This window comes from Bolinopsis microptera, chromosome 9 (genome assembly GCF_026151205.1).
Source record: "Bolinopsis microptera isolate Bmic1 chromosome 9, MBARI_Bmic_1.0, whole genome shotgun sequence".
Taxonomy (NCBI): domain Eukaryota; kingdom Metazoa; phylum Ctenophora; class Tentaculata; order Lobata; family Bolinopsidae; genus Bolinopsis; species Bolinopsis microptera.
The window spans coordinates 2,681,766-2,695,845 of NC_087080.1; the positions used below are offsets into that span (position 1 = coordinate 2,681,766).

At 36.6% G+C, this 14,080-nt stretch overlaps 3 protein-coding genes across 4 annotated transcripts in view; 1 reads left to right on the forward strand and 2 right to left on the reverse strand.

Moving 5' to 3' along the window:
* LOC134820423 (AP-1 complex subunit mu-1-like) overlaps window positions 1-14,080 on the forward strand; it is a 111,816-nt gene that overhangs the window by 94,441 nt on the left and 3,295 nt on the right. Inside the window, exons 2-8 of the mRNA XM_063830802.1 lie at window positions 3,785-3,837; window positions 3,978-4,052; window positions 4,649-4,798; window positions 5,060-5,190; window positions 5,686-5,830; window positions 6,037-6,227; window positions 6,359-6,509. Of these exons, the coding sequence (XP_063686872.1) occupies window positions 3,796-3,837; window positions 3,978-4,052; window positions 4,649-4,798; window positions 5,060-5,190; window positions 5,686-5,830; window positions 6,037-6,227; window positions 6,359-6,509 (885 nt within the window). The 5' untranslated portion in view covers window positions 3,785-3,795. The remainder of the gene's footprint in view (window positions 1-3,784; window positions 3,838-3,977; window positions 4,053-4,648; window positions 4,799-5,059; window positions 5,191-5,685; window positions 5,831-6,036; window positions 6,228-6,358; window positions 6,510-14,080) is intronic.
* Window positions 1-14,080, reverse strand: part of LOC134820429 (uncharacterized) — an 81,056-nt gene that overhangs the window by 39,752 nt on the left and 27,224 nt on the right. Inside the window, exon 1 of one of the 2 annotated variants that reach the window (XM_063830813.1) lies at window positions 13,964-13,973. The exons of the other annotated variant lie outside the window; for it this stretch is intronic. The gene's annotated coding sequence lies outside the window, so the exon portion shown is untranslated. Of the gene's footprint in view, window positions 1-13,963; window positions 13,974-14,080 lie in introns of those variants that run through there. 2 annotated transcript variants of the gene reach the window in all.
* LOC134820993 (uncharacterized) lies at window positions 7,768-9,162 on the reverse strand. The gene is made up of 4 exons (XM_063831659.1): window positions 9,082-9,162; window positions 8,747-8,907; window positions 8,347-8,530; window positions 7,768-8,202 (listed from the first exon to the last, which is right to left on the reverse strand). The coding sequence occupies exons 1-4, from the start codon at window positions 9,160-9,162 to the stop codon at window positions 7,768-7,770; spliced, it is 861 nt and encodes a 286-aa protein (XP_063687729.1).

The following is a 14,080-nucleotide window of genomic DNA, read 5'->3' on the forward strand; positions in this document are numbered from 1 at the left end:
GTAAAGCAATTTTCAATGTATTCTTAAACCCGTTTGTCGGAGTATTAAAACTTATCTTACTTGATGTTTGTTGACAGCTGTTCCACATGTAGGATGATTGGTAGATGAATTGTGAGGATGGTTGTGATGTGATGAAATAATCCTCTCGTCGTGGTGACCTGTTGAATGATGAGTACAGTGATAATGGTTCCTCTAACTTATTAATTTTGAATAGTTCTAAGAGACAAGTGTACTTATACAGGTTGTGAACAGTTAACAATTTCTGATTCTTAAACAAGGGCTTAGAGTGTTCTTTTTTGTAAAAGTCCACACCTAGTCTTTGCTCACCAAATGGTCGTGTCCGGGCACAAGTTCTAAATTTTTCTAAGTATATAGAGTATATGGAACAAATATTTTACAAGTATCACCCAGGAAAAGTTACCGGCTGGTGGTGGTACTAGAGTTGGTTTAATTTAAACAGACGGCTTGACCTCGCGCGCGACAACAAGCATGAGTTGCACGCGTGGCGTATTCCAATGTTCAGGCAGCTACCACGTGACACAATTCAGCCAACCAGAGTACAGGAACCCGCAAAGTTAAAGTTGCAAACTTTTGATCGGCCCGAAAGGGGACTTTTCTGGAGATTTTGAGATAACTCAACAATTACGTTGTCTTGAATTTTCCTCCTGGAGAGGTAACGTTACTTTTTAACGGGCGATACTCGTTAAATATCTGTTCCATATATTGGACCGTCGACGAGTCCAACTCGGCGCGCGTCCTGGTAGGTTGTAAACCTACAACGTTACTTTTAAAAGAGGAACATGTTACAAAAAACCGAAAAGTCTCCAACTCTTTTACTTTCAAAGTTAAGCCCCATCCGGTCAGGGTTCCTGGGCACCCGTTAATCTAATCACTGATCACATAATTTAATGTTAAAATTGCCCAGAAAACCTTATTGCCTGCTGGGCTCGCTAGAGGTGATAGATTTTCAACAGCACGTTTGTCGTCGCGCGTCACGTCAAGTTTACCTTTCGCACGCTACATTTAGCCTCGTAGTCCATAGTCATGATTGACGGATGTTACTCGTCTAAATTTCTTCGAAGTAGCGCGCGCCCCTTTCTTCTCGAAATGGCACGAGCTACGAAGTAGCGCGCGCCGGGCCAAATCATTAACAATGGTCAAAGTCATGACAACGACATCACTTTGCAAAGTTTAAAAGCTGTGATCGTTTATTTAGCCCAAAATCAAACTTTTCGGTTTAATTCAGAATCTAAGTTGTACCAAATTTGGCTCCTGGGGAGCAAACTTTAAATTTACGAAACGGAAATTTTGTTGAAAACCGGAAGGTTCTATTTATTTTACTTTTGGAGATATACACTAGTCGGTAGGGTTTGCTGGGTGAATTTAAAATTTAATGATTAATGATTTGGAGGACTTCACCGCTTCGACGCGCCGCGCAAACTACAATCCTGTGTAATCCTGTGTAATCCAATGGGTTGAAATCATCAATCAAATTAACGATGTGTTAATAAAAAATTAAATTCAAGTGCACTGCGCCGCGCACTATTTTATTTTAAATAGATGTAGTTTTACCTGAGGACCCCAGGCTTTAATGTTGGTAAACATAAAGATTAGGCGGAATGACAGGCTGAGCGCGGCCCAGTAAATGTAGTTCAGAATCGAGCGCTAAAACTGAAAAATACGATTATAAACTCTGGAGTGTGGAAGGGGAGGGGAGTTTTAAAATTCATGTATAATCCGTTTCCATTTTTACACATTTTTTCAAAAATCGTATTTTCTCAACATACTGGTTTAGGCAGGATCTGATGAAGTGTTATTTTAAGTGAAGAATCATGTTGGTTGAGATAGCTCTACGATTAGTGCTTATCTGGGGTTCCGTGTTCATTTACTCATCTCAGCACCCTAAAAGAAGTCCCAGGGCTCGAGCAAAGAAGCGTGATATTTGCCCGTAAGAGCCTCTACTACATTAATATAATAGCTTTAGTTTAATTGTTAAAGCTATAGTTGAATTATAATAGCAAACAGTTAAAGTTGAATCGTGATTTTATATTAATGGTACCATCAAAGTGGGCAATGACATAATTTGATAAAATCATATTTATGCTATTGTTTATTATCGTCGTTTTTGGAAAAGTGGTAAATTTTAGGCCGATCTTTGCAGATCTCACATAGAATTTTCGTTGCATGGGAAACGCTTCCAAAGCAATTAATTCATGGCTTATTCCAACTTCTAACATCCTTGTAAGCCGTTATTTGATGAAATAAGTTCTACAATTACTTCCACAATTTACAATACCCCAGCATCACCCAAAATGTGATGATTCACTCACATTTAAAGACACATGTCCAAATTCTTACCAAATTAGGATTCAGTGCTCAATTATGCTAAAATTCTATATAATGTATCTTGATTTAATCTGGAGTTCTGATCATCATCATCATGTCAATAACTATTCTTCACAGGTTATAATCACCATGGGGATCAAAGAAGTCATTCTAAGTTTGAGTGAACTGTTATCTCATTTTGGTCTCCCTCTTCATCCAGAGACACTAAGATTAAGCAAGTTTAATGATCCGAAAGCATTGAAAAGCATGCAGACTTTTTTAATTAATGTTACCAATTTTATTTCAAAGAACACACGATCTAATCCTCCTGAAACCGAAACATCAGACGATTTGATTGAAGTAGCAAAACTCATTGGATTTTCACATTGGATGTCTTTAGCTACCAGCTCTTATGCTTGCTTAATGTTACTGGTTTGGTACATCGAAAAGATAAAGCTTCTCCCTTTGCTTGAACAGCTGATTTACAGCCGACTAAGAGCAGCTCTAAATGGTCAAATAAATGCGTCTTCTTGTGTAAATTCAGTGAATGAGAATGATGATATTTATGAAAGAATGCAACAAAATCATTTCCAGAAGTTGAAATTACATCGTTTGATCAGGGAATTCTGTATGACAATAATGAAAGACAACATTTCTAAAGATAAAGGTTTTGTTGGACTGAAAATTCCATCCTCAGAAATAACTGGCTCTACTGCCTTAGATGTATTTGTGACAAATAATGATAACATTACCGATCAGTTGAGTGAAATGGACAAAATAATCATAATGTCAGAATGTTTATCAAAGTTCAAATCAGATTACCATGTGTTCAACAAATGGATTACTTCAGTTGACTATGGTTTGGAGAAGGATTCACCAAGTCTCGAAACAGAACTTTTAACAAGCATCATTGACTTGCAAGCTCAGATTGAAATGAGTACGGAAAACAAAGAGTTCAGTTTAAGTGATTGTTTGTTTGTCAGAAGTGCAAATAATAAGCACAACAACATAAATTTGACCAACCGGGCTATGGAAGCTGCTTTATTTGAGGTCGAAGAGAAAATTGCTCAACAAAAAGCAATTATTCTTGATCTTGTTGAAGGTAGTAATGTAGATATCGGATGATACACATATTTTATTGAGAAATTATTCGATATTCAATTTTTAAAGTTTTTTTAAAGATACTGCAATGGTTGTGTATCAGTTGTGGTACGTACTAATTTATAATATAATGATGTATTGATCGAAATCTTTTGCATTTTAATTTAGTAAAAAAACCCAATTTACACAACTACTAAAAGAGACATTGGTGAGGTCCAGAGAAATTGCCATTTGGTCACCTGAATTCTCCCCATCCCCGTATTTCTGGAAATTTCGTTGAAACTAAGAAATAACAACTTTTATTGATATGTATATAATTAATAAGTTTATTTCAATAAATATGGCCTTAACTATTTTTAGCAGCCCAGGATGTCTGCTTCAGCGGTATTCATCCTGGACCTCAAAGGCAAGGTGAGTGAGCTGTAGACTACAGACCTCTAGTTTTTAAATCTCTTTACTTATTTTGGTAATACAAGTACCTATTTCCCTTAAATCTAACTGACCAATTGTTTACAAACTCCTGAGCACCAATTAACATACTATTTGTACAGGTATTGATATCACGAAACTACAGAGGTGATATCCCTATGTCAGAGATAGATCACTTCATGCCACTCATCACTGAGGTATGTGGTAATTAGAACTAGTTTCATGTTCATTAACTTGACCTTGCTTAATTAGCCGGTCCCTTACTGTTTTTACAAACACCGACCTCGTATTACGACTGAATTTGAAGATCTGTACAGTGTACTCAGTACTGAACCTACCAAACCTGGTAATCCTGGTTATAGTGGTATTATCCTGGTAATAGAGCTAGCAATAGCTTTTGCTAGTATGTGAGCGATTTCTGTGTTAATAATGTTACAACGAATCCAATTGTGGTGTTTTTCAATCCTTGCAAAGTTGCCTCATCTCGATGTGAAACATTTTCCGCGTTGTTGACTTGCTCAATAATTAGATATGATATTTATCCCAATATTCCTTTTATTGAATTAAAAGTTTAACTTTTGCTGATAACATTTATATGCCTTCAAGATTCATAAGAAGACCGTGCCATTCTACAGTATGGTTTCTTGAGACTTCGTTAATTACATTATGAGTAGATGTGGATTCTGGCGGGGATGTGATACATATTTTTAGACACGTGTCAATATGTCTCACCTCCCACCAAAATCATATCTATAAACGTCACACAAGCATTAAAAATACGCTTCGCCGATAGGTCGAAGAGGAGGGAACAGTAAGTCCAATCCTCCGTCACGAGAAAACCACATTCGCGTACATCAAATACAGCAACCTGTACATTGTGGCTATGACGAGGACTAACGCAAACATTGCTCTGATATTCGTGTATCTGTACAGAATGGTTCAGGTATGATGTCCATAAATTGTCTAACTTTTTAAATCATTGATTAACAGCAAATATTTTTTTCTTAAATCATAATCAGATTTGGGGGACGGCTTTTAGAAACTTACTCGAAATTTGAAGCACTGAGTATTTATTTAAAATTTAGATAAAACCAACGATTACCTAGTACCCAGAATATTGCATCTCCAGCACGGGTTACAATGATAAATACACAGTTCCCTTGTTATTAATACAAACTCATGAGACATGCACTGCACTTGCCAGGCGTTTACGGAGTATTTCAAAGAAGTTGAGGAGGAAAGTATCAGGGATAACTTTGTGATTGTGTACGAGTTGCTGGACGAGTTCATGGACTTTGGTTATCCTCAAACAACAGACCCTAAAGTTCTTCAAGAGTATGTTTCTGTTGAATAACTATGTTCTATTTTTACCTAACTATGTTCTATTTTTACTCTTGTTCATAAAAATTCATGATCTTAAATCAAATCAAATAAAATAGTAATGACACAAACATTATCACACGTAATCATAAATATTTCTACAAGAATTTATTGAAATGCCAAACGGCTTATGTTATAACCTTGAAAGCTTCAATAAGATCACCACGTATACATTACGCCGCTCTTATGACACTGTTTTAATCCTTACATGCATTTAATTGTGGTACTACCTTAGCAGTTAAAATCAATTGCTAAGTTATTAAACAAGTAAACTGTAATATTGAACAGTGTTAAGATACTCCCTCAATGCAGGTTGCTAAGTTATTAAACAAGTAAACTGTAATAGTGAACAGTGTTATGATACCCCCTCAATGCAGGTTGCTAAGTTATTAAACAAGTAAACTGTAATAGTGAACAGTGTTATGAACTCATACCCCGCCCTCAACGCAGGTTTATCACACAAGATGCCCACAAAATGGAAGTAGCCCCGCGGCCCCCACCGACTGTTACCAACGCCGTGTCCTGGCGACCTGAGGGAATCAAATATCGTAAAAATGAAGTCTTCCTGGATGTTGTTGAGAGCATTAACCTACTGGTGAGACATTTTATTATCAGTTTTAGCATCAATATTAACTTTCTGTTCCTACTGTTCTCACTGTTCAAATCAAGCTAAAGATGTAAAGCTTCTATTGTGGTTATTAATGCCTCATTGAATGCGAGTTATTGAAATTTGGGAAATTTATCTTAGAATTCAGCCACGTGTTTCATCGTGTCCCCCTTACAACACATCAAACACTTCAGGTATCAGCCAAAGGGAACGTTCTACAAAGTGAAATTGTGGGATCTGTGAAAATGAAAGTCATGCTGAGTGGCATGCCTGAGCTGCGGCTAGGTTTGAACGATAAGATACTGTTCGAAAGTACTGGAAGGAGCAAAAGTAAAGCAGTGGAGTTGGAAGATGTCAAGTTTCATCAGTGTGTCAGATTGTCCAGGTTAATTAAATGTGAACCAACCCATTTTGTATGTTTATCACAAGACATAAAATCAATATTTAATTCTCCATGCTGTGTCTTGAATGCCGGCCCACCTATTGGTCTTGATTTCACAATCGAATGTCATCCAGGTTTGAAAACGATCGTACAATATCGTTTGTGCCTCCTGACGGCGAATTTGAGTTGATGAGCTACAGGCTGAATACGCAGTCTAAACCTCTGATGCTGATAGAAAGTGTCATTGAGCGTCATTCTCACAGCAGAGTTGAATACATGATTAAGGTAAGTGCGACAGAAAATAACGTTTTGTTAAATCGAATGAAACTATGCACATCTTGATGTACTTAATTTATTGTAAATGCATAGTATGTGAACGTTTATGTTCTCAAACGTTAATATAGTATACTCATGTTCTCATTTGAAAGGTGCATGTACGCACTATCGGAAGGGTCTTCTTGACAATTTTGCGGAACACGCGAAATGATTACATACATCGAAAATAACAAATGTTACCATTTGATTTGCGCGTCTAGAGCCGCGCACGTCACGCACTCTATTTAATTGACCACTAAACGTATTAGCTAGACTCATTACACAATTAGTGATTTTAACTATTGTAGTCAAATTCGGGAAAGAAACTGAAAGAATTTTCGATTTTTGCCGAGTCAATAGTGTTTAAATGCTAAAAGCCTTAACAAGAGACTTAAAACTGCCGGGAAGTAGATTAAGATGCACGACTTAGTTAGGTATAACTGAAAGCCGCATAACGCGAGGGAGGACGGTGCATTTTTGGCACTATCAAAGAAGCCCGTTATTATCACGGCTCACGCCGGACGTTAAACAGTTCCACAGAATTCAACACCAACTCTAAATATAACTTTTACTCTAAGATTCCACCGTTGTGTGTTTCTGTGGAATACTACGAAGGTGTTTTGGTTATAAAATAGGTCAGCATTTTACTCCGCGTTATCACGGGATTTATATCGTGTTTTAAACATTACTGGTTAAGGTTTCTCAAGAATTTTTACGAAATTATGGATCTGGAAGTAAAATTAAATACTTACGCTTAATGTACAAAATCAAAATAAAATTTTAGAAAACTTACAGTCTTGTGTCGAAAGACGAATATGATTTGAAGCTCATTAAAAATACCAAAATCTTAGCGAATCAAGAATCCAAAAACTCAACAAAACTCTCTTCACATAACAGAGGTTTATTCAAAACTAATTCTGCTAGCCTCTATTTTGGGCTTTTCACTAAATTCCAACAACATTTTACCAACTTTGTCACACAAAAGTTCCCGTTTATCTCCTTTTAGACCAAATATCATCAAATTCCGACTTCAGTCTCCTTCTGCCACAAATTGATGGCAATAAACCAATCAGCTTACACTCTTGACCTTTGACCAATCAAACCCAAGAATCACTGTCACTTGTCAAATAAAATATGCTCCACACCAGAAACCACATCTCTCGGGACTGCGATTGGTTGAATTCCAGCATTTGGTGGCCGTAGCCCACTTTTAGATCAGTTTTCCTGCTCAATCTCCAGACAATCCCCTAGAAAAGTTGGAAGGAATAATTACTCTGGAGAACCTTGAAGCTGCTTTAACAATCTCAGTTTGAGACAGATTCTCCATTACTCTAGGATTAGTACAGTAGTAAATAACAGAGTCGCATAGTGGGGAGATATAGAATAGAGTCACGGTAAAGAACTGAGCCTCTTTATACTCCATGTGAACGTTCATGTAGAGTAGAGTCTGTGGGATTGCTATCAGGACTCCAGAAGCGCAGATAGACAGGGACGTAAGGAGTAGCTTCCTAAACTTGATATTCATTCTGATAACTTGTACTAGCAGGACGGTGTAGACTGCTACTAGAGTTATGATCGGGACGAAGTAGAGGATGATAGCCTCCATTTGTCCGGTGCTTTGGTGGTCGAAGGTACAGCGATGGTATTCTGGCTGGTAGCTTATCTGAAGATTATTGGAATGTGATTTTTTGTCATTTTAAAGTCATAATAGACTATTTCGGGCATAACTCTAGATATTTTTTGGGTTTTCTTCAATCAAGAAACAAGCTGAAAACATGCAATTAAGGGTGATTTGTAATCTTCCCACCTTAGCTAATCCACGTTGGTACTGAACCAGATGGTACAGAGTAAAAGAGAGAGAAGGGAACCACCACAGCCCTATCATCAGAAATATTATCTTGTGGGACATCCACTTTCTGTGCATGAAAGGAAACATAATCACCAGGACCCTGTCTATTGTTAGAGGCATTAACACTGTCATGGGGCTGTTCCTGAGAGAAAGAGATATCCAGAGCCGTACTTTATAGAATGAATTTACAAATATTTCCCGTGTTTCCTCAATAGTCTTTGTTATTCATATTCATTTTCTCATTTTGATAACTTTATTGAGAAAATGGGGTTGGATACTGACAACCATTCATTAAATTAACAGGAAAACTAAGAAAAATGTAAAGGATGTAACCTTGTTAAGGTATCTATTCTCTCACCAAAAAAGTTGGCCGACAAGCGAGAAAACGAAGCAGAAATAATTCTCCTGTCCATCGGTATTCACGCCAACAAACATCTTGTTGATTATACCCAGACCTCTGATGAAGCCTATGATTGCCACAATAGTATCGTAAAACAGCACGTTTATCACAAACATGTTCTGAGGAATTTATATCAGCTCTAGTGTTGTATAAAGTAGTCATTTTGTATTATAAAACAAGTTATATAAACTTATATTAATGAAGTTTTGTCATCTTCAACCGGGTTGGCCTCTGTTATAATAATAACACAATACAGCCACCCGCCCCCCCCCGGCCCCCCGGCCCCCCCTTACCTGAGTCCCATGAAGTCTGATGACAAAGAATATGATGCAGTAAATCACCCAAACGCAGATCACCAGACCAATAAGGCTCATTAGCGAGAGGAAGCCACCCTGTCAGGAGAATAATACAATTTTGTAAATTTCTTAAATTTGTTGTACAAATGCAGAGAATCTTTTGTTATTAGAAAACCGAAGAGTTCGATAAATCTTCAACTTACGTTTAAAAGCCGAAACGAGCACAGATTTCCTGTTTCGTTTAGACACGAATTATAGGCTATGTCGTAGACTGCCATCACATTGCCATTCTTTACAAAGTTTGTGTCGTGTATATTATAGTTGTGAATAACATAGCAATTTAATAGCTCAAATAAACTCATACTGCAACGAGACTGCAAAACCTGTTCGAGCTTGATGTGTAGTGTGTAGTATGTTGAAGATGCAGTAAACGGAGTTTTGGATGACTCGGAGCTAGTTAATCTAAAACTGAATACAGGAGAGACTGAGTTAGTTAAAGACATTATCAAGACTATGTTAAAGAGACAACAATCTCCCTTAAGCAGAAGTGAATGTTCAGTTTATTGATAGCAAGCTGGAAGAGTCAAGAGATAGACTCGCCACTTTCTCGAACCCTTCTTGATAGGCTACGTACACGATATGTTAAGAGAAAGAACCTTAACTATCGCTGGTAACGTTCTACTCGGACCCCGGTATTCTAGCTGCAGATGTATATCAAGAATACAGAATGATCACGAAGTAAACCTTGATACGTAATTATAATTCTCTGCAGAGAAACAATAGGCATAGAGAACATTTGTCGATGAAATATCGGCTTGTTAAAGGGCAATGCCAATATTGCAATTGATTCTATAACAAAGCATTAAACAATAAAGCACTCGATAATGCTATCAAAGTTTTCTATTTTTATCTTCGAAGTTCGAATTTTACCGATATTAATTTTATTGAGGATTTGTCATGACTCAACGTTTCTGCATTTTTGGAAATTAAATTCAATTAAAGATATTGTAACTACATGAACTAATGATATTGTAACTACATGAACTATATAATGATGATGTAACAAGGTTGCATAGCATCTAAGGAGCATAGGAGCAAGTATGCAGAGTACAGACAAATATTACTTCTATTATCTTGCCAAATTTATGATTTTGAAAAAGTTATAGATTATCGTGATAAAAAAATTGTACCGATAATGGCAACTCTATTAAAAACTGAATAGTTGAGTACACGATAAACAAACAAACAAGTAAGCCATTATAAGCCACCCTGATAAGGATCTATGATTTTTTATATTATATGTCCTACAAGTGATATATGCGAACCTCTGCTTCTTCAATGGCATTAGTGCTAAGTGCTGATACACGTGCCCCGTGTCTGGCAGATCGCTATAATTACACTCATCTTGCTCGCCATTGTAAGATAACGAAGTCTGCTATACAAATATATTTACCGGTGATGTAGGCTCATTGCTCAATTATAGTATATTACATTTTGAACTGATGCAGTAAACATGACATTGAAAACGGTTTCAATGTTGTCGCCATGGTTCTTTACTATAGTCTCAATAAGTTGAAAGAATTTTCCAATTATATTATAATAATTTATAATTTTACTTTATTATAAACGTGGACCCCTGTAATAAGAGATGGAACAAAATAGCTTTATAAACTGGCAACTCGCCAACTCGCCCTTATTGTAACGACTAAAGACTAAAGACGGTGCAGCGGTGAGGTTATCCATATTTGTTTTGACACGTGGTAACGGAAATAGGTTTTGATTGGACACTCTGGAAGACGTTTATTGGTTAATCACTATCACGTATCACGTGTCAAACAATGGTTCGTCTCTCCACCGGTATCCGAATCTATCAAGTTCAACGGCGAAAATATTGATCATTCCGAAATTAAATGTAAGAACTTTCGACAAGGAAACCGACTGATATCAAACGAAAGAGAAAACGGGAAATTTTATTCGGGAAATTACATTACCGATATTTGGCAAAATACTTGAAAAAATAATTTATAATAGGTTATATAATTACCTCAGTGCTATGAACGTGATTTATGATCGACAATTTGGTTTTAGAAAACAACACTCAACATCTCATGCCGTAAACTATTCTGTCAATAAAATACTTAATGAGATTGAACAGAAAAATCATGTAATTGGAATATTTATTGATCTAAGTAAAGCATTTGACACAATTGAGCACGATAAACTCCTGCATAAACTTGAACACTATGGAGTAAGAGGTATTGCACTAAAAACTCTTGCTAGCTATCTAACAAACCGTAGCCAAGTAACTTCTTTTCAAACTGAAAAATCGGACAAGTGTTCAGTTGAGTATGGTGTACCCCAGGGGTCAGTGTTAGGACCTCTACTATTTCTGATTTATATAAATGATATTGTGAGCTCCTCAAGTTTGGCTGAATTCGTCCTGTTTGCTGATGATACAAATATTTTTGTGATAGGTCGTTCAGCACAGGAAGCTTTTGAAAAAGCTAATCATGTAATGAAACAGGTCAGTAACTATATGGAGTCTAACAAGTTACATATAAATGCAGGGAAAAGTTGTTTTATGCATTTTCAGCCAGGTTTGTCAAGAGCAACACAGACCTGTGCTAGAACACGGCCCTTTAACAGGAATCTAACGATTTCAATAGATGGCAAAAAGCTAGAAAAAGTTCAATGTACAAAATTTCTTGGGGTGATAATAGACGAACAGCTATGTTGGGAACCACATCTTAATCATTTATCTTTAAAGCTGAACTCCAGTATTGTATCGATTAAGAGAATTTGCAAATTCATTCCCAAATCTGAATATTTGAAACTATACAATGCTCTTTTTATGTCACATCTTAGCTATTGTATAAGTTGCTGGGGTGGGATCCCTAAACATAAGCTGAATAAAATCTTTGCTATTCAAAAACGATGTATACGACTGCTATTTGGTAACATTCCCAATTTTGATCATAAAGAATACTACTTAACCTGTGCACGTTCAAGAACTTATAACGAACATATGGCTAAAAAGAACTACTGTCTTGAACACACTAAACCGCTATTCACTGAGCAGAAAATTATGAACCTGGAGAATCTGCACATGTACCATACATTTATGGAGCTATTCAAAATTCTTAAATTTGATGTCCCCCAGTCGATTAAAGATCTTTTCAAGTTCTGTCCTAGAAATGAAAAACTTCGTCTGATTGTCCCATTACTGAGGTTAGATATCTCCCAACAGAACTTTTTGTACACCTCTACGAAAATATGGAATGATCTCATCCCCTATGTATTCGAAATATGTGATGCTAATGTAGATGGGATAATAATCCCGGGGTCTTCCAAAAACTCAGACTTATCAGCCTCGTCAGGTATTATTAAATCTAACCTTAAAAAGCACTTGCTATCCCTCCAAAATCGAGGTGACCCTAATATATGGTAACTAATCTATATTATATCTCAAACTCTACATCTGGTACGGCTCTGCACACATGATATCTCTCTCTGCCATGAAACATGGCTAACCTTTCAAACTATGATTTAAAACATAAACCTAAACTAAAACTCAACTGGGCTCTCCTATGTCACCTAACTAGACCAATAAGCAATTTTAGCTTAGATAATTATATTTTTCTATATTTGTATAATAAGTATTATATTGACGTAGTGGATGGTTGAGGGGGTTTCAAGCACAGGTCACTCTCAAATCCTAAAGATAAGCAGTGGCCTTCGGCACTTGAAACCTCTTCAAACCTCCCCTGATTTATTTATTATTGATATTGTTTGATTGTGCCGTAAAAATAAATATTTGTTTTATTAAATATTTGTTTTATTAACACCGCGTGCGTGTTCAATTTTTTACTGAATAGTGAGTACCGATGATGTACAGGGTGGGCCAAAAGTCAGTACCCATACGTTGGCCTTTATAGCTCAGTCACTGAGTGCCCAATTTAAATACTTCTTTCTGGTATGACTTAGTACCACCACTGGTTCGAGGAATTTGTCAACTCGAAAAATATTCGCGTTCATTTTTTTCAAATGGAAGTTCATTTTCACATTTATTTGATAGTTTGGATAGTCGGATCAAGCTAAATGTTATTGAATTGTGTTTGGCCATTCGAATTACGTTTGTCCTGAAAGAATTAGAACGGTAGCTTCTAAGGTGACCGAGATATGAAGCATAACGAGTTTATTCATTACGTGTGATCAGGTGATTGGTTTACCTAATCACGTGATAAGGTGACCCCGTTAACTACCCCGTTAAACATTATGTGAATTGTTAAGGGTGCCCAATTAAAGTGTCGTGTCACGGTGTCACATAATCACCCAGTCAATTTTGTTAACGAGATACAGTAAATGCTTGATAACTTCGTCATTTCTAATCCGTTTTGCCTCATGTTTTCAGATCATATGCAACATTTGATAATCTACCGTCTCTGAAAATATTAGGTGTTCAGCATGTTCAGAGAAAACAATATAGGTGTTTTAATATTGAATGGGCGTGGTCTAAAATATTCGAATTTTCAAATTTTGACGACGGAATCCTCGAACCAGTAAGTACAGTATGCCATCTGCAAAGCAACAGCTCTCAAATATAAAACACGGCGGAGCTATTAAGGCCAACGTATGGGTACTGACTTTTGGCCCACCCTGTATATACTATAATATAAACTGATGTATCTTATGGTAGTACTGATGGTAGTGACATTAAGAATGGACGTCGTAAATTACAACTTATAATTGAAACAAAAGTAAGGACACAGACAAAGCATTGGTCTGTAATTACCACTTGTAACTGTGTTGCTCATGAGCGGGCGGCGACTGAGCAACTCTTTAAACCTCATGATGTGACGACTCTTCAGTCTCCTTGTTATCAAATTATTCTAGTGAACTTACACATCCTCATGATAATATTCGGTAGAGTGTTGGCTTTATTTCATCATCATTATGACGTCATGTTACATCTCAATATTTTAATGGAACAATTTAA

Excerpts from the sequence above, each read along its gene's own strand:
- LOC134820993 (XM_063831659.1), bottom strand. The coding sequence starts at position 9,162 with ATGAGCCTTATTGGTCTGGTGATCTGCGTTTGGGTGATTTACTGCATC. Across the intron at positions 8,908-9,081 it reads TCAGACTTCATGGGACTCAG|AACATGTTTGTGATAAACGT; the intron begins GTAAGGGGGGGC and ends TAAATTCCTCAG. Across the intron at positions 8,203-8,346 it reads ACCAACGTGGATTAGCTAAG|ATAAGCTACCAGCCAGAATA; the intron begins GTGGGAAGATTA and ends AATAATCTTCAG.